Source organism: Phycodurus eques, chromosome 19 (assembly GCF_024500275.1).
Source record: "Phycodurus eques isolate BA_2022a chromosome 19, UOR_Pequ_1.1, whole genome shotgun sequence".
Lineage (NCBI taxonomy): Eukaryota > Metazoa > Chordata > Actinopteri > Syngnathiformes > Syngnathidae > Phycodurus > Phycodurus eques.
In genome coordinates this window covers 8,858,500-8,882,895 of record NC_084543.1, presented here as the reverse complement: position 1 = coordinate 8,882,895, position 24,396 = coordinate 8,858,500, and the positions used below count along the sequence as shown (strand labels likewise).

General features: G+C 42.6%; 1 protein-coding gene across 1 annotated transcript; it reads left to right on the top strand.

Moving 5' to 3' along the window:
* The first annotated feature begins 2,803 nt into the window (after positions 1 to 2,803).
* meox1 (mesenchyme homeobox 1) lies at positions 2,804 to 11,590 on the top strand. Its single transcript, XM_061706400.1, has 3 exons — positions 2,804 to 3,512; positions 6,388 to 6,560; positions 11,137 to 11,590. The coding sequence occupies exons 1-3, from the start codon at positions 3,017 to 3,019 to the stop codon at positions 11,257 to 11,259; spliced, it is 792 nt and encodes a 263-aa protein (XP_061562384.1). The 5' UTR covers positions 2,804 to 3,016; the 3' UTR covers positions 11,260 to 11,590.
* The last annotated feature ends 12,806 nt before the right edge of the window (positions 11,591 to 24,396 follow it).

The following is a 24,396-nucleotide window of genomic DNA, read 5'->3' as shown; positions in this document are numbered from 1 at the left end:
TTTTTATTTTTATTTTGTTCTGACATACGCACACACACCTAGTATCTTTGTGAAGAGTGTGTTTTATGACTTCTATGAATGGCTAGGCAATTAAAAGATTTTACCGATAAATTCTATTTTTAAAATGTTTTTAATTTTTTTTTATTGTGCCTTCTGTCATTCAAAGGGCTTCCTTGCTGACATATACTGCTTCCACCAACGACATGGCTGTGAACAGATAGGAGCTTGTTTGCAAAAGCTGAATCAGTCTTTCCACAATTTGGTTGCCATATTTATTTGTATTCATTTATTTTTATGACCCCCTCTCGCGACTGTAAGTCCTAAAAGCGAGAAGCAAGTTGAATTGCCATTAAGAAACAGACAACATGAGTGGAAGATTTTTCAGCGTTTTCCATCTGACAAAATAGGAGCCTTGTAGAAGGCAATCACAGGGTCAAATGGCATTGTCTTGTTCTGTGAGAGAAGTGGAAACAAATATTCAAATCTGAAATCAGTTTTGTGTGAACCAAATCCTGGATTTTATTTTGCCCCGTTGCCCACCCCTATTTCTTTATAGGGGGCCATCACTCAAACGCACACGCGCGGACACACACACACACACACACACACCAAACAAAGTTCTTGTGCGCCTGTGAACCCTGAATACAGTTTCATCCTGCGTTTTCTTTCTCTACAGCTAACAGTGCTTTAAGTATAACATTGTGTATTATGGAACAGTTACACATCTAACAGATGACATCTCAACATTTGTTTTGCTGGTTTCCAGGTCATCCTTGTGTGATTATGGTTTATTTTCGTCGCTTCTAATCTTTATTTGTTGACGACAGATCATGACAGGAGTAGTGTGGAACTTATCCGCACAAATAGATCCGGACTCCCATCGCATGCACACACACGTACACACACACTGCGGCTAGTGTGTATTTACCCAACACACACAGAGGGAGGCGCTCTAATTGATGGCGACACACAGATGGCCGGCGGCCTGCGTGACCACAAGAGTAGTGTAAGCTGGCTCCCCACCGTGCGGCCAGTAAAAAGGCGGCGATGCTTCATGGCTCAAACATTTCGCCGGGTGATTTCAAAGGGCACCCTCCCATTTGCCTATGAATTTGGATTGATTTCAACTTTTTGTGGGAACGCAGCGAGACGAGAGTTCACAAACAACTAAAAAGTAGTCTTTACAAGAGCACGCAGTTCGAGTGGCCGCTGAGCGACGTGGCCAGAAGCGACTGATCTGGACAATTGCGAGAAAAAAAATACAGTCGGCGACTCCCCGCCGCACATCAGGCGATTGACCCTCACACACAAAAACCAATCCGCCGCAACGGAAAAACTGTGACCCCCGGTGTTGTAATCGGGAAACAATGTCTTGAGGTGCCACATACTGTACTCTGCTTTTTTTTTTTTTTTTTTTTAATTTTTTTAATTGACACACAAACAACATGGCACGATTGTCAAGGATGATGCGTTTTGCCCTGGCCGCTGTCACTATAATAATACAAAGAGGGGAAATGGGTGAGGGGGAAAAAAGAAGTGTGAAAATTTCAGAGGCTGTTGGTTCCATTCATTGACTGTATTCTTGCATTTCTCTAACAGAGACTTTCCACGCTTTGCTTTCTCATCCAGAGATACATCGGAAATTGTAGTTAGGTATTATTCTAAAACACATTACTTTATTGTTAGGGCTTGTCAATGGCAGCCCGTTGGATGTCGCGCCGTACACTGAAATGTAACTTCGGTTGTGAAAGCTTACATGACACGACATAGCAAATTTCCATGGGCTGAAAACGCATAGGAAGTCCGCAATTTTGGTTGGAAATGGTAATTTTAGGGCAAATTTGATCATTTCCTGGCCTCCAAGTTTAAAAAATAAAAAAATTCAGCCCGCGAATCCAGTTTCAATATGAATCTTTGTAGGCATGTCTAATATGAATAGAGCACTGGGAAAAAAACATTGTAATAGTCCATGCCTAAGAATACATAGGAAATAGGCCAATTTGGTTTCAAGGGGCCATTTTAGGGTAAATTTGGTCAGGGGTCCGTTGATGATATATTTATTTTAATTTAGTGACTAAAACCAGTTTGCAATATTAAATTTAAATGGCGTGTCTATCATTAGTAGACCCACTCAAAAGTTCATTTGTTTTTGACACACAAAATCTCTGAGGGTAATACAACGTTGAGTTGGTCTGTTTCGATTTTCCATCCTTGTGTGTTTGCGTAAGTGTTTAAGACCTCGTGATACTAGAGGGAGTACGTAATCGTGACACTGGTTTGGTGAAGCAAATGTGGTAATTGTGGCCACAACTGCTTGCTGTGTTGAAAAAAGTCAGGAAGCATCTACCAGAAGACTTTCCTTTCTCCTGAAGCAAACATCCCACTTCTATTGTTGAATCACAGCCTTGAAATTCCATATTGTGCATGTCAACAACGTGGGAAAAGGAAAAGGGAACGCCGCAAGGTGGATTTGGGCGTGATCGAAACACAGAGGACAACATCCGGGTGTCAAAAAGCAACTAAAGGGGGTGTCAGAGAGCACTAAGGAGCTGGAAAGGAGTCCGCTGTGCAGCTCCCATGTGGGTGGCTGCTTTCTCGCCGGCAGACAATGTCCCTTTTAAAATGGCCGCGTCTGGAAAGGCCATTAGATGTGCATATAAAATTTCCCCTGTGATTAATAGTGGATGCGGCAGGCGAGCTACTCCAACATGTGGCCAGGGGCCCGGAGACTCCGCCTCTGCGGTGTCTCGTTTCCCCCTACCATAAACTTGCCGCTCTTTCCCACCTCGAGGAGGAGGGCTCACTGTCAAGCAGGCCTCACCAGACTTGTGAAAAGAGGCGGCCCGAGCGCCTCGGCCCACCAGTTCGACCGTCCAGCTCTACCAGGCCAGCCGGCGTCCAGTCCCAGAGAGCGTGCGAGGACCCCGCAGGAGCGCGAGCGACGACGGGGGTCACCGAGGCGTTCTGTCCTCACGCCGTCAAGAGGATCTTCATCGACTTTTTTTCAAGTGCGATCATGGACCAGCCGGCCAGCAGCTGCATGAGGAGCGCCCACCCCAGCAGCCCCATCTGGGGGTGCATGAGGAACCCTCACTCGGGTGTCCCGGGCGCCAACTTGCAGTCGCCCTACCAGCAGGCCCCTTTCTCGCTGCACCAGAAGCCCGAGTTCCTGGCCTACACGGACTTCTCCGGCTCCTGCCTGGTGCCGCACGCCGCCGCGTACCCGCGCGATGACAGACTCTACCCGGACAGCCAGGGTGGCTACCAGAGGCCCGACTGGCACTTCAACCCATGCGAGACGCGGGGTCGGGCCCCCGAAGCCTGCCCGCCCGTGGTCGCCCCCGCCGCCGTGGGGGAGGGCGCAGGTGCGAGACCCGAGCTGGACAGTGCGGGGGCCGAGAGGCTTCCGGGCGCCTTGCCCGGGTGCCCCGAGGGGGAATACTCTCCTCAGAGCGTGGCGTCGCCTGACTCCGACAAGAAGAGCGGCGGCAAGCGGAAGAGAGATGTCACAGGTGAGGGAACGCTTCTGAAACTCTTCTCGCTGGCGCTCCAAATGAAACTCAATAATATTCGTATTTAATATTTATCTTAAGGTGCGTATGGAGGCGGAGGTGCAAGAGGTGGCTCTATTTTTGGCTTAAGCTTCCAAGTTAATCACTGAGTTGTTATTCTCTCAACTGTATTGCAACAATTCAAGAGAATCACTGTAATTATTTTCATACTATAATAAAATGTTAAAATGATCTTAAACATCCTTACATGTGTATAGATTTTATGATTTCTAAAGTGCAAATAGTAATAAGTGAACCATTGAGCAGTAGTGACGCACAATAATATTTATTTTCCAGCTGCTGTTTAAGGAATTGTGACAGAAGCAATATTTTTGATTTGGGCTTCCAACTCAATCAGCTCTCTTAACGTTCTCGTATCTTTAATGAAAGAATTCGAGAGAGAGAGAGAGAGAGAGAGACGGTAATTATAAACATTTTCATACTCAATACAAGTATTAGGTTCTTATTTTAAAATGACATCAAACATCCTTAAATGTATCAATAGTACAATTTCTAATGTGCAAATAGACACGTGACACGAGTACATTGAACACTAACAAGGCACAGTAGTCACCCAACAAAGTAATATCCATATTTAATATTTAGATTCCAACTGGTGTGTCTGAAGGTGGAGATGCGAGAAATGTTTTTTCTCTTAACCGTAATTGCCACAATTCAAGAGAGTCACAGAAAGTTAAATCATTTTCATGCTCAACAAAACAACAATCATATTAGTTTCTCATAACAATATGTTAAAATCACCTTGAATATCTTTGTGTATAACTTCCTAATGCAAATAGTAATAAACATACTATTCAGCTTTTACATTGCTCAATAAAGTGCCAACGGGAGGCAAAAGTCGGCCGCGTATCCAGGCTAAACTACATAAAGCCAGCAATGTACAGTATTTCATGTGCAGAGTTAACTTTAATATAGAATACATAAATATTGATAATCAGTGTCAAAGTTCGAAAAGTAACGCGATTTAATCAAGAATTGTAATATTTTTTTCACAATGTCACAATAGCCACAGGTAATATAGAGTTTTTGTTCATTAAAGTGCATCAGGTGTTGAAAAATTATGCCTGCAAAACTAATATGTGAGGTTATGCGCATTGGCTGTACATGCGTCTGCTGCGCTTCCCTATGGCTATTACGGGATGTTAATTGGGCTTCTGTCACTTAGAAGACAATTTGTGGCCTCCCTCCACACAAGCAGCCGCCTGCTTGCTTGCTTTTTTATGGCATCTGGCTGTGCGGGATATTTATTGGGGGTGTGGTGTCACAAGGTCCTGCCAGGTGTTCAAGCGCGCATTCCCGCCTGGACGCCGCCAGCCGACCTAAACGCCATTAGCGCTGACACCTGAACTTAAGTGTGACTTTCTTGGGGGTGTTTTGTTTAAGTGCAACATCTGCATCTACACGTGTGTTCATGCACATCTGGATTTCCAGAAGGTCGCCTTCTGGCTGGAAGTTCTGGCAAAGCTAAACTTTGTCAAATTAGAGCCATCCGCAAATTGAATAGATGACGTCAAGCATTATTGCTGCTGCTCCTAATGTTGAACCACTACAACTTGGGTTTACCTTTTAATATGCACTAGTTGTTATTATCCTACCACTTAGAGTTTCTGATTGTTTACAGTACCTGTTTAAAATTCAGTATTTTTGGGTGGGGGGAAACAACAACTACATAATAGATTTCTTCGGGCACAGGAATGACCAATTGCATTTAGTTTCACCACACATTTTGTTTTTGTTAAAGAAAAAAAAATGTGTTTGTATTCTTTTTAGGAGATGATATGAAATGTCTTGTTTAGAATTAAAATTTTTTTTTTTTTAAAGACACCTTTATTTTTAAGGATTCATTTTTTTATACATAGTTTTTGAGATGTAAAAAGTTAAAACAAATTTTTTTACAAAAATTCATTTTTGGAGAATATTTTTGGCCGATGGTTTGTTTTTGGAGAATATAATATTATTTGGAGCAAAAAAATACATTTTTAAAACTCATGACAATGTCCCATTTTCAAGGTAAAAAAAAAAATGCTTAATGTACTTTTTCAACTAAAATCGAATTATGCAAGACAAGTCGAATTGTTTCAGAGCAAATAGAAAATGTCTCCATGAAAATAGGGTGTTAATTTTTCTCGAATAAAGTGTCACTATTAAAAGATAAAAGTTTACACAACTGGCTTTAAAGTGCTGATACTAATAATAATCTAACATTGTTATGACTATTTCAATATTTCTAGGAACCCTATACAAGACCATGATGTGATCTTTGTTTGGTCCAAATTAGGAAGGACAGTTTGGCCGTGGTGGAGGTGTTTTTTTGTTTTTTGTTTAGTTTAGTTTTTTTCCCCTTAAAGTGAAATTGTTGAAAAATGCAAACCCCTATGGAGATGTTTGAAGCATCTCCTGATGGATGTGCTGTCACGTAGAGATGAGTTAATGTGGGGGTCTTCTCCTGGGGGACTCCCACGTACAGACATACATAAGAAGCGTTCTGACCAGGACACATCCGCATCTTTGTTCTTTTGCTGGCAGCTTTAACGATGTTCCGCCGCATTCCTCCACTAAGTCGGTCCCTGTGTGGCTGCGTGGCCAAATGGACAAATTAGCCAAATGCCGACCCACTGTGTGTGTGATTCACGGTGGTCTTAAAAGTACCCACAAGCTGACCGTTAAAGTTTGTTAGTGTCATAAAAATAAATGTGCTAATTTTTTTTTTTTTTTTTTTTTTTTTTTTTTTTTTTTTTTAAAACCATTTCCCCGGGTGTAGTTACTTGTGAAAAATAGCCCCACACAATGCGTTTCTCCTCCGATCCTCGCCCAGACACGCCAGAGTCGGTCTGCAAGGCGGACGCTAACTGCAAAGCCCGGAAGGAGCGCACGGCCTTCACCAAGGAGCAGTTGAGGGAGCTGGAGGCCGAGTTCACTCACCACAATTACCTGACCAGGCTGCGCCGCTACGAGATCGCCGTCAACCTGGACCTCACAGAGAGACAGGTACGGGAACGCGGATGTTATGTCGGGGAGAGCAATATGCCCAGCTCGCATGTAGGAAAGGAGAGCCACAGTTGCGCTTGAGCGCTAGGAGAAGAGTAAAACACAAGGAACATACACATGCGGGAGCCGCAGTCGGCCACAGCTCACTCCCAGACGCTCACGTGCAGACTCGCTGATGGCACTCAACACCCGACAAGAGCCCGCCTCTTAAAGGCACATACGGTAGCTAACACACAAACTTTATTACATTCAGTCATTTGAATGCATTTTGTGCTTTACATTTTTGTGTGTGTTCAAATATGTTCAGAATGTGTTTCAAAAGTGCATTTCATGTGTATGCCGGAGCATTTGGTGGCTCTTCAATCTGTGTGACTGTGACACCATTTTAGCCAATCAGAAGCCTGACGAATGTCAATTGGAGGAAAACAACGATAATAGTCAATCGGGTGAACAGAGTGAAGCGTCTTTCATCATCAGCATGATACATGAACAAAATGAAAAATACAACATAAACAAAAAAATTCTCATCCTGAGCTATTTGTTAGTCACTTTTTCCAACTAGAAAACAGTTTGCATATAATTATGAGGCCGAAAGTAGACCTCATGCATGTGCTAGATTGAGAGAAGCAATGTATTTACTTAATTCATGAGCTAAACCGGGGATTTTGGGCTCCAGGGAGCCCTTCCATCTGACAAATGTTTCGAATGATCCCCTCATAATCCTAACACCAATTAACTACCATGTGCACCCCTACATGCCATAGGAATTTAAAAAAGGTGCCTCTTTTTCGAGAAAAACATTCGTAATGTTGCAATATGTTTACATTTCTTAGAGAAACAAAGTTGTCATGTTAAGAGAATAAAGTTGTAATTTTTTGGCAGAATAAAAAGTCTCATAATGTTACGATAATTGTGGTGTTCTTCCAAGAGAGTCAAAATGTTGTTATGAAACTAAATTCCAAGTTTAACATGGAAAGACATTTTAAAAAATGATATGACGTAATTAATTGCAAATGATTTTGCGAGCCTCCAGATTACGGCTCTTGGACCCCTTGGGATCCGAGGATCCCAGTTTGAGAACCCCTGTGCTAATACAAATGCATGTCTGAGGTATAATCGAAGTTAAATTGATCATTTCTGCACAAATCTATGAAAACTGCTTATCATTGGAAAAAGCACAAATCCAAACGTTTGACCAATATTCCCAGTGCACTCCAACTGCATTTCAGTTTATTGAAAGTGGACAATAAAACCTCTACGCCCGCTCCTTCCGACATAAGACTCCATTGACGTCGCCCGCTCGTCGAAATTACAATGAGCAGATGTTTTTCTGCACGGACTCTTGTGGTTCTCTCTGCATGACGTGAGGCTTTAGTGAGGGGGGCGCCATCCAACCGGGCCAGCACGTGCGGCAGCGGCGGGATATATTAAAAAGTCCGGTGTCCCGGCTAATGAGCCGGCGGTGCCACATGCGGCGACCGCACGGAACGGCCGTCTGCTTCCCGAAATGGAATTCCCAGACCGCTGGAACACGACAGCGGCGGCGGCGGCCGCATTCCATCTTCGGCGCTGTCGTGATGTCCTTTCCATCAGTCGTCGTGGAGGACGCGGTGGACGGCGAGGAAGGGGGATCGGGATGTTGGAACGGATGGATGAGGAAGTGTCCGTGTCCAACTTCTACAAACCAAAACCAAAAGACGGGAAGGAAAAAAAAAAAAAATAAGAAGGTTGATCAGATTCTGTTTTTTCAAAAAGACGACACTTACTGGAGGTAGTCATCTTGTTTTGATTTGACATATTTAACTTCATGTATTACACTTAAAATGGCAAAACAACACAAATAGAGTGAACTCCCGCATTTTCGCAATATGAAATTCGCACATTTGCCTCTTTGTGGGGGACCAGTTCTCTGTTATTCGTTGTCGTTGTGCTCAGACCAAAGTTATTGCGAGTAGTATCTCGGCGCTGAAGTGAGTTGAAGAGCTTCATTAAGACAAAAGTAGTCCTTTGCCGCCATCTTGTGGCAGCTATAGGCAATTAAAGCACAGGATAAACCTTGAGGGGGCACCACTTACTTGCGCATTTTCGATATTCGCTGCAGGGCTCACAATAATCAATCTGTTTTTACTTTAAATTCAGTTGAGGTGACTCACTTAGCATTAGGATTATCAAGTCATGTAAAATTTGTTGCGTTAATTTCGCAGTTTTTTTCAGAAGATTGGTTAATTCATATTTAATTTTTTTTGTATTAACTTTTCTCATTAAATAATTGGTTAATTGCTTTATTGTAAATATTTTAGTAAAATAAAGTTTATAAAATGGTTAATTATAATAAATTAAGCAAATAATGCAATTTTCAGAATTAGAAGGAACTATTGTATTGTTAAAATAAACTATTTTACATATTTACATGCACTTACTTTTTTTTATTTCCTTTTTTTTTTTTTTAAACCTCATCTGCAGATGACCTAACCCATCAGCCAATTCCTAAAATCAAATGTGGCCCTTTAGCGCACAGTTTTTCCCATTCCTAGTTTAAATTCAAAGAAAGTTATCCACAAAATACGTTTTTGACAAAATAATAATAAAAAGAAGAAGAGAAATCTGTTGACCATAAAAACAGTATTTCTTTATCAGGGAAGGGTCAAGTATAAAAGAGAGAGATAATTGCTACTTTTAATTATAACATTTGAGTTGTCAGGTTTCGATTTTTGCACTTTTGTCCGTAGTCAAAAATGTACCTTTCCGATATCAGTTGTGTTCTGCTCCAATGATTGACATGTCAGACCGTCCAATGACTCTTTAAGCAGGTATGAAAACAGGATTTGTGTAAATTGAAGGCAAGCCCTGATGCTAATGTTTATTCATCCCATCGACTTTTTTTTTTTTTTTAATCCACTTCATTTAAAAAAAAAAAGAGAAAAAAAGTGCAGCTTGATCCTGAATGATTTTCCCATTTTCCAGGCACTATTTTTAGCTTTCCAGAACCTGGACGTGCCTGGACAAAAGCGAGAATTGTGATCTCAATAAGATGAGCAGAATATTATAAGAAACTCATCTTTTTAGTGGACCCCTTTCTGGCATAATTAAAAGGGATTTAAACATCAACACTGACTGGCTAACGTCTGTGCGGGTCCAAGCAGGAAGCGCTCCAGTGTCATCATCCACTCGTTCCATATATTTTTTGCTGTCCATTATGCAGAACTTCCTGTTGCTATTCTCGGTGTCACAGTCAAAATATTTCCTATCGACGAGTAAGGAAGACAAGTGAACTGACATCCTGTGCCGCTTGACGGGATGATGATGATACGTGGATATACGGATTGGATTGCAGGCAATGGTTGTGTATTCTTCTGCTTTGTTGTATATTTCAAAACTTGAAAAGAAATGAGCTGTTTTGTCATAAGACACTGTGAAGCAAACTAATCTGGTCAAAAGCTACTTTTTTTATTTTTTTTGTACTCTTTTTAAATAGTTGTATACTAGCACTACAACTAAAAATGAATGAAAATGACTATTATTTAAATATTTGAACTAGACCACCACTTCTCATAAATTATTAAATTAGCTTTTGATTGTTTTGCAGAACAGCAGTCAGGAAAAGACCATAAATGAACAAATTCAAGAAAAGTTAGTTTTATTTTCCCTCCCACGATATGCCGAATTATGCAACATATGAATATGGGAAAAAAATAAAAAAATCTGCAAGAGGTGAACCGCGATATAGCGAAGGAACACTGAAGTTAGACCCTTGACCGGTCGCCAGCCAATCGCAGCGCACATAAAGGCAAACAGCTATTCACACTATGGACAATGTTGTTTACACTTAACATAACTTGCATTTTGGGAGAATCTAGGAGGAATTAATATTATTTAACGAAGATGTATTGACTAAAGATTCACAGCAGTTCCTTGAATTACTTTTATTTGTTCCGTGACCTAGCTCGTAACTCACTGTACTGGAATGAATTGAAATGCACAGAAAAATAGCACTATTTTGTGTCAAAACAATCGAAGAGAATGTTAATATCTAAACCTGTTTTATAAAGATTAATTATATGTACTGTAGTATTTCAAGCATTCAAGGAGTTTGTCATCCCAACACACATTTACATGATCTGGCCCGAAATTCGTGACTCTTGGTCCCAGATTAGCTAAAAAAAAAATAAAAAAATTAAAAAAGTTCTCAAGACTTGTAAAATCGAAATAGAATAAGAAAACAAGATAAAATTAAAAGATACAAGTTTTTGTGTTGGATGTGTGACTTTGAGGGGCGTGGCCTCGGAAGTGGCATCGGGAGCTGAAGACGGGTTGACTGCTAAATCGACGTGTGAGCGTCTGGGCGTGGGTTGTGGTTTACAGCAGCTCCTAGCAAGTGTTCTCATTTTGTATTTGTGGTTTTGAATGTTTTTTTCATCCAATAAAGGCTGAAAGTGCATCAGCGACTGTTGCTCTCCTTGCCCACATGCGAGGGCATATATATGATGCCTTGATTCCTCCTTTTTCTTTTTCCACTTCACGGAAGTGGCGGCGTATCTGAAGCTCACTCGTAACTTTTTGGCTTTCTTCCTTCCAGGTGAAAGTCTGGTTCCAGAACCGGCGGATGAAGTGGAAGCGCGTGAAAGGCGGCCAGTCGTCGTCGCCCAACGACCTGGAGAACGACGACATGGACTCGGCCGCCTCGCCCAGCTCCGACTGAGAGGCGGGAGAAAGGGAAGGTGGGAGGAGAGCAGGAACGGGAGCCGGAACGCTGGTCAAGTCTCTCCTCTCTGCAAAGGAATCCAACAAGTCCAAAGACTTTTTTTTTTTTTTAATTTTTATTTTATTATTATTTTTTTTTTATAAAGTGTTCCCAGGGAAAAGGAGACAGCAGAGTGTGTGCTTTTCCAATGTACATAGTTGATTTATGTCCATTATGATCTCTGTTTTGTTTGTGATCCATCCATCTTGAGTATTGTGAGAGAGGCCTCCTGGATGTGGAAGACTGGATGTCCAAACCATGTCATCACCATTTTTGTCATGTGACAACAACCAGCTGCAGAGACTCACTATATATATATATATATATATATATATATATATATATATAGTGCATATTTTTCCCCTCTCCAGCTCTTTTTTTTTTTTTTTTTTTTTATTACTGTTTGAATGTTAGCGATAAAAACAGATGTTGCCTGTTTTTTTTTCTGTGCAAATAGAATAAATCATCGGCTATAAAACTGGCAAAATATCCAAAGTATTTTTTTCAAATGCTGCATATGCAAAAGAAAACTGCACCCCTGCTGACATCCATGACTCTACTCTACTCTACTATAATATACTATACTGTACTATATTATACTAAATTCCAATCTTTATTGAAGCCAAAGGCAAGTTTATATAAGAAAAATCATCCCACCAAACAAAAATGTCACAAAATGTATATATACTGGAATAATAATCATGTGTATTATGATAGTGGAAGGGCATTTAATTGTTCTCCTTGTCACTATATGGCACCAGCATAGATAGATAAACAGAGAGACATTATTTGTAGTAAATAAATAATTTTCGTACCAATTAGGTGCAATTGGATACGTCACTGCTTAGGCTATATTCTGTTTTGGAACTCCGATATCCACAAAACTAAAAATTATTTATGACAGACCTCAGGGAAATGGAGGAGGGGGACATCTTCATGGAGGTCTGGCCCAAATGAAATTGTCTTAGACTCCATAATAAATTTGTTCTGCCAAAGTCTGGTGTTGTAAGAATGAATTATCAGTTGTAAAAAAAAAAACACATAAAGCTCCAAGATAGTCCTTTATCTGGGTTAAATAGTCAATTTGTACCGCATGGACATATTGCGGTCATGTGTTATCGTGTTATCATGTGTTATCCCAGGTGTGGCGCAACTGTGTGTGTGGGTCACGGGATCTTATCCTGCCTAATAGGGACCATGGGCGCACATCTAACATGGACCGCTGCAGAAATCCCTTCCCGTGATGGCGTTATTATCATTAGTTGATGTCACGCAATCCTCTCGGAATGACTCCTCATCAAGGCGCTCACATCCTGAATGTAATGTGTCCTAAGCCCAGAAAATGTTTTCACACGGCAACACACCCACGCTTGACAGTGCACCCCGTCGGCAGCATTGTGTGTGTGTGAGTGTGTGTCAGGTAAATGGTCGTCTCTCCTCGACTGCGTGGGTACCTATGACTAAAGAAGTATTTCCTTCTGTTGAAGACTTTGGCTTGTTGTCCTGTTGCATCACTCATCTTCTGTTGAGCTTGAATTGGCAGACCGGTGGTCTTCCGATCCCCTGCAAAATGTCTCGATGAACTTGGGAATTTGTTTTCCTGTCGATGACAGCGATGCGTTCAGGTTTTGATGGTGGTGTTCCTATCAAACAACTCTACTTTGGCTTCATCTGTCCACACATTAGTTTGCCGGTAGCGATGTGGAACATCCTGGTGCTCTATTGGAAACCTGTACCAATGCCCCCCCCCCCTCCCCTCCTTGACAGCAGTGTCTTCCCCGTGCTGTCCTCTAATCACCAATACATACTTATTTATCACAGATTTGTCAACATATTTCCCTAAGTCTTTAGCCGACACCCTACGATTTTTCTTCACCTCACTGATTGCGCGCTGAGGTCTGGCAGCCATCTTCACAGGGCAGCCATTCCTCGGGCAACGCAACTTTAACCAGCGCTTCCAGTCTCATCACATTGTTGTGTGTGTTTTGTGTATATATAATAGATACACACACACATGCAGGCAGGATGGGAGCAAAAGTAGATATACAATTTTAATCATGAAAAAAAAAAATTGCTTTATTAAGTCACAGTTGTTATAACAAATGACCAGGATGTGCCATCTCTTATTTACAACAATTTCTGGCATTTACACATTCATGTACTGTTGTTGAGTGATTCTCAAAGTGTGGTATGAGTACCACTAGCGGCACACGGGCTCTCTGGTGGGTCTCGAAAGACTCACGGAATCAACTACAAATAAATTGTACAACAATTAAACTTCGCAATACAATCAAATATATTAGAGTGACGCTTGTAGTTATGTATTCAGCATGTTAAAAGCATTTTTAATCCAGTACTGTATGTTTCTCAAGTAGTTGTATTTAACTTTTAAGTACAGTGCAATACATTTGCATTTAACCTTCTAACAACCTCGAAAGAAATATTTGTTTTTGAACATTTAAGTACAATTAATCTTTAAATAATGTGCAATACATTTTAATTGAATCATTATTGAAGTACACTTCTTATATTTAAGCGCAGTGTTTGTGTTCATGAGGTTACAGCGGCTTACAAAAATGCTAATCAGGAATAAAACCTCGGAATCGTTTTTGATTACCATTTAGGCTTTTGAATTCATAGTCATCAACAGTGCATGGTTTTCTGAAGTATACTTGATCATTTTTAATATGTCAAATGCATATACTGGTTCAATGACTTGTGATGGTTATCTGAAAAGAAATGGTGTGTAAAAAATGAATTCATGAAGAACACAAATGATCAAGAAATCTGTTTCACTCTTACAACTGCATAGCTACTTTAGCACACTCCTAGTATACAGTACGTATACCGTGTATATATACAGTATGTGTGTGTGTGCGTGTGCGTGTATGTGTCAAATATAGGCCTAGATCGTGTGCTGGGGACTCTTGACCTCTCCTGGACGGTGTTGCTAGTTCCCGTCTCGAAAGGTACTTATGACATAGATGTTTAGAAAGAATACTTGGATGGAGACATCACATAAAAACGTGCGTGTGCGATAGCATCAATGTCATTCCGCGCGGCTCACAAAGGGCCATTAACCCGCGAGGGCGTCGTCCGGCTCCCAAAGTTGAAGCATTTGGCCGCCGCAACCTCTTTTGTACGGAAGCATCTGGATGAGGCCAATTTGATCTCAACCTGAGTGAAACGAGACAAGCCCACGCACAAGAGGGGGAGGGGGAGCGGGTGGCGGGAGCCTCGGCACCAGAGGGACATTTGAAAAAGAATCTTTTTGGCTGGCCACTTGCATATGATGGAAAAGGGAAATAATAGGTGGGTATGGGCGAGAAGACGGCTTCTCAAGTACAGGATGTTGTTGTAGCAGGTAGCCAGTCATCCAATTTCCTGCTTCCCAAAGAAAACAAGCGTTCGAGCGGCGCACTCGTACAATGGTGGGCCTATGCTCGCGTCGCGGACCACCAAACAAAGCCTTCGGAGGTTACTGGCCTTCGGCTCGGTCTGCAGGGACCGCGGTTGGGGGGGGGTGCATGCACGCACACACACAGTTGAGGTCAAGTGTTACTGTAGGCCTGACCCGTGCGAGCCCCCCCCCCCCAATACACACTGCAGCTGCTGGGGGTGGAATGACTCCAAGTGGATCCTGTGCCCGCCCCCCACCCCCACATCTGAACCTCTTTCAGGCTCTATTATTGTATTAAGGCTAATAGTAGACCAAATAAACCATGTCCAATTGTAATCACAGTATTAATATCAGCAGTGTAAACTAATGAGGCTGGAATGTTTTTCTTGCGCTGTGGAGGCTCCTCTTAAAGGTGCAGCGCGGTCAAATTAATGGATTAGTTTGAGTTTGGCGGTTTGTGTGATTGCTGCATATTGATGCAGGCATAACATTGGTTTCCCCTTTCCATGTAGCTGCGGTAAAGACCACATATTATCTCGTAGCTTCGTTTTTTACTGATTTCTAATGACTTCATTTCGAAGAAAATTAGGCAGTGTGATCACTTCGCTGTATCCATCTTTGTGTAACCCTCTTTTTAAGTCAAGTGTTGATATTGATTGAAATGGTGAGTAATGGAGACAATAATGAGGTATAAATGTTGAGTGGGACATTTTTTTAAAATCTGGCACTTTTGAATAATTAAAACTGTCCTGGTTAAATACAAAATTTGTTGTTTCTCAATAATAAGGACTAAACACTGTTTATTGGGACTTTTTTGTTTGTTTGTGTCTGACACTTTTGAATGGTTAGACTATCCCTAACCTATGCTAGCGCAATAGTAAAGTCATGATTAAGTTAAATAGGAATATGAAAAACACATCAAGGTTTTAATTATAAAACAATTGAATGGATAACAATAAACACGTCAGTACAGTCAGTGATTATGACTTCTTGTGCTGTGTGACATGTTCTTACGTCACTGCGGAAACTGGTACAGTGGACCACCGCATATTTGCAGTTCGGCACCCGCAAATTCACCAATTCGCAGTTTTTTGTTGTTTTTTTCTCCATTTTTTTTTTTGTAGGGGAATGAACCCCTTTTTTGTTTTTTCTCCCCCCCTTCCCCATTGTGGATTTTCGCCCAGTCCCTATTTCCCGCGGATAGCAGGGGTCCCTTGTACCATCATAAACCTAATACCCCCCGGCTGTTTTTTTTTTAACTACCTGCTGGCTACACACCCATTGATGGTTCTGCAACCCACCAGTTGAGAATGACTCGGTTTAAACGGTGTAATCATCCTCTCACATCGCCTTTATTGCTTGTGAGTAGACCGCTGAAAATGTCGCATTTGTAGCGGCAAACGCATGTTGCGGTCAGCCGAGCAGCTGCCGCTGCTGCACACTTTCCATTTGAAAACGTTTCCAGCGATGAATGATTCATGCCGAGCGAGTCGCTTTCATGACAATCTGTCAAAGGCTGCTGGAAAGCTGAAAGGATTAAAAAATACTGGAACAAATGATGAATTATTTCACATGTAATCCTTCATCAGTTTCGCTTTGTTGGCGGCTACGGAGGCGACTTCAACTTTTATTTGCGGTCAAGCCTCGAAGACGTTCCCGTTTCAAACCAGTCCCAAGTTCCTGTGCAGTAGACGCGGACATTCTGATCCAAATATCCAAATAAATCCAGTGGGCCAAAAGTGGGTATAGACTTAAAAACAAATCATTTTATTACATTTAAATGTTTTTTCCTGGCATATTTTCCATCCTGAGCCCCTTCCACTTGCGTCCTTAAAATATCCTTCCTTCACCGAAAACCTACTTTTCTGCCTTCCTTCCTTTGTTCCTACCGTCACTCCTCCCTTCCCTTCAGGCCCACTTTTTTCGTCCGTCTTTTCCTTCCTGACTATTCCTTCTTCCTCCTTTCCTCTTTCCTCAGACCTGTTTCGAAGCATCCTTAGATAATACCTAGCTTCACTTAATGCTACTTTTCTGCCTTCGTTGCACCTCAGACCTGCTTTTTCTTCTTTTCTTCCTGACCTTCCCTCCTACCATCCATCCTTCCTCCCTCCCTTCCTTCCTTCTGTCAGGCCTGCTTTTTATATTGCATACTTCCTTCCTTTGCATCAAGGGACTTTTATCTACAATAATCCACTTTCTTTGTTATTTAATAATATTTATTATTTTCCATTATTCAGGGCTCATATCTAAATATCTAGGCTTGACAATGTATGAGGGAGCATTCTGTTGATTTTTTGTTTTTTTTCGCCCTATGGTAAAGTATTTTATATTTATGTATTTTTAAAAAAATGTGCCCCAAATTTGTGCTGGATCTTAGCTACCGTATTTTCACGACCATAAGGCGCACCGTATTAAAACGCGCAGTCTCAGTTACGGGGTCTATTTCTGTATTCAACACGTACATAAGGCGGACCGTATTATTGGGCACAGGCATGGTAAAACATACGCTAGCTTAAAACATACGGTAGCATGCATGCACGCTAAAACATACGCTAGCATCCATGCTAGCGTATGTTTTTAAAAAGGCAGCGGGAGCAAAACTGAGTTCGGTTGTACTTTATTGAAGTATTTAACAATGTACTCATGTTATTTTTTGATTAAATCCTCATCCACAAATCCATGACAGTCCTCATGTTCTGTATCCGAAATGAACAGCTGGGCAAGTTCTCCATCAAACACGGCAGGTTCCCTCTCGTCATTGTCGGAGTCAGTCTCGTTGCCGCGCGGCTCCTCAGAAACGATGCCGGCTTTTACGAAAGCTCGAACAACAGTGCAAGCAGACGCGTTAGCCCAAGCATCCACAATCCATTCCCAAATTGTGGCGTAACTCGCCCGGCGCTGCCTCCTAGTCTTAGTAAAGCTGTGTTCGCCATCTGTCATCCGTGGCTCCCACGCCGCTCGCAACTTCACTTTGAACGCCCCGTTTACACGGATGTCCAGCGGTTCGCCAAGCCTCCCGGAATGATGGAAAGCTCCGAGTTATTGCACTCAGTCGAATGGTGACTGTAGCGACGCTTCTCCCGCCTGTTCTTTGCTCATTAATCCATTGCTCGAGTTGGTCTTCCCACTCGGGCCACTTCGCCTTGCTTTCCTCTGCGGTCAAGCCAGCCTCCACTCGTAAAGTAGCAGTCAAGCCAGCCGCCCCTAATTTTGTTCGTAATATGCATTTACGGTAATAGGTCGCCAACTCGCGGCGAAAGCCACCTTCAAAATAAAAGCTTCCCAATAATACGGACGTCAGTGCTCTTCGGTTAAGGAATGCAATCAGCAAAGTTAATTTGAATCTTGAGATACATTTTAAAAAATCTAGTAAAATCTAATGGTAAATGGACTGGACTTATTGGCTCCCAGTGGGCCTGGCAGCCCCTTGCACGGCAGCAGTCGCCCATTGGTTTATAAATGTGTGTGTGAATGTAAGGCTTTGTAAAGCGCTTTGGGCACTGTGAGGGTGGAGATAAAGCGCTATATAAGTGCAGTCCAGTTACCATTTATTTTTCATTATTCTGCTCGATTCCCATGTTCCTCCGCATAACTAATACGTCCGCGTGCTGTCCTCAGTCACGTCCGCCTTCCTCTATATAAGCTGCGTGTCGGCAGGAAATGCTCCCAGTCAGTCAAGCGGAGCGCTCTTTAAAGTCACACATTGACAGATTTTGGAACTCGGTGCGCACATAAGGCGCACCGTCCATTTTGGAGAAAATTTAAGACTTTTAAGTGCGCCTTATGGTCGTGAAAATACGGTAATTAATAATGCGAAAAGATTTGTTTTAAATATCCCCAAAAACACTTAAAGGTCATGAATCAGTGCATGAGTACTACTCAGTATCATCAATAATGTTCCAAAATACATTTTGCATGTGTATTTTTGGTGTATTTATATTTTAAAATATGCCACGTGCTTTCAAAGGCTATTTTTGAGAAATTTGACTTCTATAAAAGGGGTTAGCACGGTTGCTGACCATTTGGGTCCCAGGGTGAGACCCCTGCAATGAAATGTGTATCAGTTTGACTTGATAACTGGCTGGCAAAAACTGTTTTTACTTTCCATTTGTCTGTCTTTTATATGTGCGCTTTCATCCGCTCACACATGTTAGACTGAACCCAGCAAATTGCAGACGTGGGGGGGGGTTTCCTGGGGGGCAGTAAGTATATGGCGCGTCCTCCGCACATCCTCCCAAGATGGCCGTTGAGACGAAAGAAGCATATCAGGAGCATGTGTTTGCGTGTGTCTGCATGCGAGCGAGCGTCTTTTGTGGCTCGTGTTTCTGAGTACCTGCGGGCAAAGGAATCAGGCCTGGCGAGTGGACCCTCTCACACATGATGCAGAAGGACCCCACCACCCCCCTACGCCCCCCACCCCACTCTCTCGTCTCTGGTGATTGGCGAGTCCCGCAGGAGGAATAAATACTACGCTTTCCGCAGCGCAATCTGTCAAAGCTGAGGAGCTGAAATCTTAAATTATCTGAGACTTCCTGCAAAACCTGCTTTTTGGATGTCACGTCCCGCCCACTCCGGCTTTTACTGATCCTGACCCGCAGCCCCCGGAAGTGCGCCCGGCCGTGCTACTCTGCAAACCATCACGTGGCGGACCACTCCATCACCTTGTGAAAACACCCAAGGTCTTGTTCGGCAGGAACCGCGCTGCTGCTCAGTGTCCAACTGCGAAATGTTGTCGTTGCAAAGTTGTTTTTTTGACACTTTGACACAAATTTTGCCTGTTAGAATAATGTTTCAATAATTCTCAGACCAGTTAAGTGACATTGGATCATTTCCCACCAGGTGATCCCTCATGGCACACTAATGTGCAGCGGCACAGGGGTTGAGAATCACTGTTCTAGATCAGGTGTCTTCACTGGTCCTCAAGCCCCGAAAGTCTTGGAAACAGACCGATCCCCAAGACCCTGCCGGCGTTAGACAACTGATCTTAACGCGACTGACGCGATCCGACCCTGAAAGTCGGTCAAATGAGCTCGGGCCGCCCTCGATGATTGAAGCCAAGCAGCAGACCCCTGAATGGCTGAATATTCCTGGTAACCACCTTTTTGTTTGAACTCGACATTTATGCCTTGAGGAGCTCAAGCACACAAGATCAACTGTTTCTGGAAGCATCTGGGTGGCAAACAGCACTTCATTTGTGACACGACTTTTAGTTTGATCACTCGGCTTGTCCATCTTGTTTGTTTAAAATGTTAATGTGCCAAATGTGGGACGACTTTGAGTCCAATCATCTTCCTCTAGCTGCAATCTACAGGTTTAAACCAAAGTTTTGTGTTCCTAGGTCCAAACGTTTTAATAAACACACACAAGCAACAAACTACTTTACACTAAAATGCATTTTAAAGATTTTCGGTGATGAGTTTTGGAGACTTTTTCATACGTCCTGTTTTGCCAGACAACTCCACCCAATTTCGTGTTGAAATGTAAAATTGGCGTCAGGGGCAAATTTTTCAAGGCTGAGGGGCTATTTGCACATTTTACGGCGAATCATCAAACTTCGCCAAGATCTGCCCACATGCAATGACGAAATGTTTACAATTTAACATTGATCATGCGTCTAGTACACGTGCTTCAAATTTGGACAAAAAATATCGAGTAGGAGTTTGTCAAAGTACGATCCCTGGAATTCGCCCAAAATGGCTGCTTCAATCCAACATGGCTGACTTCCTGTTGAATTTCGAGCACGGTCCTTGAGACTTTTTTTGCGCCTCCTGTTGTGACACACATCCCAGCACATCTTCCACGCCGCAGGAGCACCGGAGGAGCCCGAAGGAATGTTTTCTTTTACACAGTCAGCTTCCAGTCAAGAGGCCGTGTTGCTCTTTGGCTGTCCGAGCCTCTCTCCGGCAGCCGTGACACCTTTATGATGGCAACCCCCAGCGGTCCCAGTGCACTCTGGGAGCTGGCGGGTGATGGATGAGTCCTCTGTTACTCCATGCCATCACCCCCACCAAAAAAAAAATAAAAATCAAACAACAAAAAACGCCATCATGCTTGAGTTACCAAACCCACATTGTGAAATTTGGATTATACCTTCTATCATATATTATTGCACATCAATATCAATGCAACACAACACCACCCTAAAATCATGTTCAATTTTCCGCCTTGTGTATACATATGAAATATAATATATGGTGGTCCTAGGGAGTCTGTGCTGGAATTTCCAGGCCTCGTTCTTTGCCGAACTCCATTGAGGGAACTCGCCAAATGAGCCCCAAATTTGATTTGGGGATCCCAGACAGATGACTGATGTCAAATAGAGAAATTATTTGGCTTACACCATAAAATGTGGGCGGAGCATTGAGTCCAAATTTGATGACATGATTGAAGTGGTGTGATGACCTTATAGTCACTGCTCGCAGCTTTAACTTGTTTCGGTTTATTTTCAGATATTTTTTTAAGGGCTTTATCAGCATTCACAAGGAGCAAATTGTCATAAGTTGCATTCATTAAAATTGGATATATTAACTGTGAGAATCCTTAGTGTTCCTTTCTGCTTCATGGTCTGTGCATGCGGCTCGACTGCTTCACGCATCTGTTCTCAAGTGCTGGTCAACAACAGCGCAGTAAAGAACCAACACGTCATTTTCCCTGACGTATTGTTCCCGTATTATGTCACCAGTCAGAGTTAATTACCAATTAACCTTTTCACATTAGCATGAAACGCAGTTTAACGCGCTTCGGGGCCAATCACGGTTGCCGAGCATCAGCCGCATGTTTAACGGCCCCCCCCCCATAATAAATTCCAGGGATTTGGGTTTCCACGCAAGCTTTAGGGCCCCGGGATGGCAGCTATCCGAGTACAGGTGTTGTCGTTAAAAAAAAAAGAGGAGGAGGAGGATCCTAGACAAGGCTGCATGAGGTCATGCTGTCAAAAAGCTGCAAGTAGGTTTACATTTTTTTGTTTGAGGTGAAAATGTGCTGCCGGGCTTTGGAGCACAGTAAACACACTTTAGTCATGGGAACCGTGAGGCAAAGCTTTTATAATGTACTAAACCATATTTTAATGTCTGCACTTGAGGCACGTGGACTCTGTCCAGCTTCCATTAGGATGCTGACCACGTTTCTAAATAATTGGCAGCGGTGGGAAGTTAAGTCCATTTCCCCGGTATCTGTCTTTGTTTGTTTTTCAGAATACTTTGTACTTGTACTCCCGTCATTTGAAAATAGATATCTGTACTTTCTACTCCTTACATTGTCAAAATACGCTGGTTACTGAATTGGACCTCTGACGACATGAAAAAGACAGAAATAGAGAGAGCTAATGTCAGTCAATGAGAACAGAGAACAGAATGGAAAAAGCAGGATATTTCCTGTCCGTGGTCCTATTAAAGAGAATTATTTGATGTTGTTGGCTCCAAAAATTACTTGTGGTGAATGCATTGTCATTATTTACGTGTAGTTGTTTTCTTTCCTTATGTTAAAGTTAATTTTTCAACTGTAAGGGGCACTGGGGTAAAGTGATACATTTTGTTTACATACAGTATGCTCCCTTCTAGGCAAGTTGATGAAGCAGCGAAATGTACACATTTCCCATTAATTCCAAATGTTTCCTCACAATTTAAATGATCACAATGTATTCAGGACAAAGGGTTATGAAAATATGAATGTTTAAAAAAAAAAAAAAAAAAATGACCGTCGTGTCTCACAAAGGTTTGGGGTATATCGGGCCACACCAAGGAAATCAAGGGGGTAAACTGACCCACTTACTTTTTCCACTTTAAAACTAATCAGCTGTTTTTTTTTTTTTCCCAAATACTTGAAAGTAACTCTGAACACTATATAGGTACCCAAGTTCCAAATGTTTTACTTCCCATTCAAATGAGCGACAGAACCAGTTCAATTCGACCACATTCTTGAGGTCAGAACACCGGAGCATTAGAGCCAGTCAGTACACAGACCGTAGGACCGTGAGAACCAACTAGAACAGCCTGAGACTCAGAACCAGATCAGAAAGCACCCAGATTCGAACTAGGCCCACTCATCATTCCACCACGAACGTTTACAGGAAAAGATTGAAGAGTTGCTCTCTCCTGTGGCCTTTTAGGTTGAGGCAACTTCTCGACCGCACCTTATGTGTGGCATCTGCCGCGTCACGGCCAATCCTGTGTTTAGTTGGAAAATTGACCGTGGAAAAGTCCCCCGCGGACAGATCTGTGTCTCCTGGTTGACTTTTCTTATCCTCGGAGCTCTCTTTGGTACATCATCATGTGCAACAGGGACATCACTCTCGGAGCTGCTATTATTTTCTTTTCGGTTGTTTTCACTTTTTTTTTTTTGCGCTGTTTTGTGTTCTTTTCTCTCTATGACTTTTTTGTTTTTGTTATTTCCTGCTTCTCAGGAGTTTCCGTTAGAACGTCTCACTTTACCTCACAGCCACCATTTTAAAAGAAGGAAAAAAAAAACGACTTCGCTGAGCAATTCAGTCTTATTTTCAGTTATATCAATCACATGGTTTTATACATTGTATGATGGAAGTGATGAATTAGCTTTGATACAACAGTTAAGTTGAAAGCAAGAAAACTTACTTTTATGTGCAAAAAAATAAAAATAAAAAAACAGATTTTTGTGAACGTGTTTACCACAGCATGTGGTCATTGTCTTCGTGGCTAAGCTAAAAGGGGGCGGGCTAAAAGAATGTGGTCACATGACCACAAATTTGTTCTGTTGGCGAGATATCGAGGGCATCTCACATCACACAATGTCTCACATTCCCCCGTTCTTCCTTAGAAAATATTACAGCGGCTTCTATTAATAAAGATCTCGGGCCTCATTTTTTCATTACTGTATTTTAATGTCGACCATTCTGGGGGTACTTGGAGCACTAAGTTTTTTTGGGGTTTTTTTTCGAGGTGGTACTCGGTGTAAAGAGTTGAAGAGCCCATATTATACAAACCTGTTGTTACTTTTGTACTGAATTGCATTTCATAGTCTGTATTTTATTTTATTTTTTTGCTTTGCATTCAATTCAATCAGTACTTCTACTTTTAAGTAACTGCTTGAGAACAGAGTGCGAGTACTTTTGCCACCTCTGATAATTGGCAGCATTAGCAAATAGTACCTCACCGGCGTTGCAGCTGACTTCAATAAACAGACGTGCAGTCACCCACTTGAAAGCGCGCAGACGCTCTGTTTCTTTTTTTTTTCCAATGACGTGCAAGCCAAGAGGGCGCACCGGCTCTCGGCCTGGCTTCCATCCAAAGCAGCCTTGAGAGAACCGGGCCGCTCCGTCCGACCCGTCTCCATCCTTGCGTGCGTCCACCGTGCCGGCCCCTCGAGGTCTTCGCAAAGCCTCTCGCGTGACGTGCGGGTGTGTGCGGGAGCCTGGCGTTTGTTATTTTTCTCCGCAGTCGCACTGTCTTTCATCAGGGCCCCGTCCTGCAGCCCGCAGACTCTCACTCCCTCTCTCTTCTTACTCTCTTTCTCGGTATACGGTTTCACGGTCTCGGGCCCCCGTCGGCTGCAGCACGTGGGCGGATGATTTCTAACACATGGGAGCCCCGCGAGCCCACGCACTCGCTGGAACAATAGCCGAGCTGTCAGTATCGGCCTCGAGCCGGAGGAGGACGACGAGACGGGCGGGAATGAGGTCAGCATCCTTCACACCCGCAAAGCGTAAAAACACATTACGTCGC

Excerpts from the sequence above, each read along its gene's own strand:
- meox1 (XM_061706400.1), top strand. The coding sequence starts at position 3,017 with ATGGACCAGCCGGCCAGCAGCTGCATGAGGAGCGCCCACCCCAGCAGC. Across the intron at positions 3,513-6,387 it reads GCGGAAGAGAGATGTCACAG|ACACGCCAGAGTCGGTCTGC; the intron begins GTGAGGGAACGC and ends ATCCTCGCCCAG. Across the intron at positions 6,561-11,136 it reads TGGACCTCACAGAGAGACAG|GTGAAAGTCTGGTTCCAGAA; the intron begins GTACGGGAACGC and ends TCTTCCTTCCAG.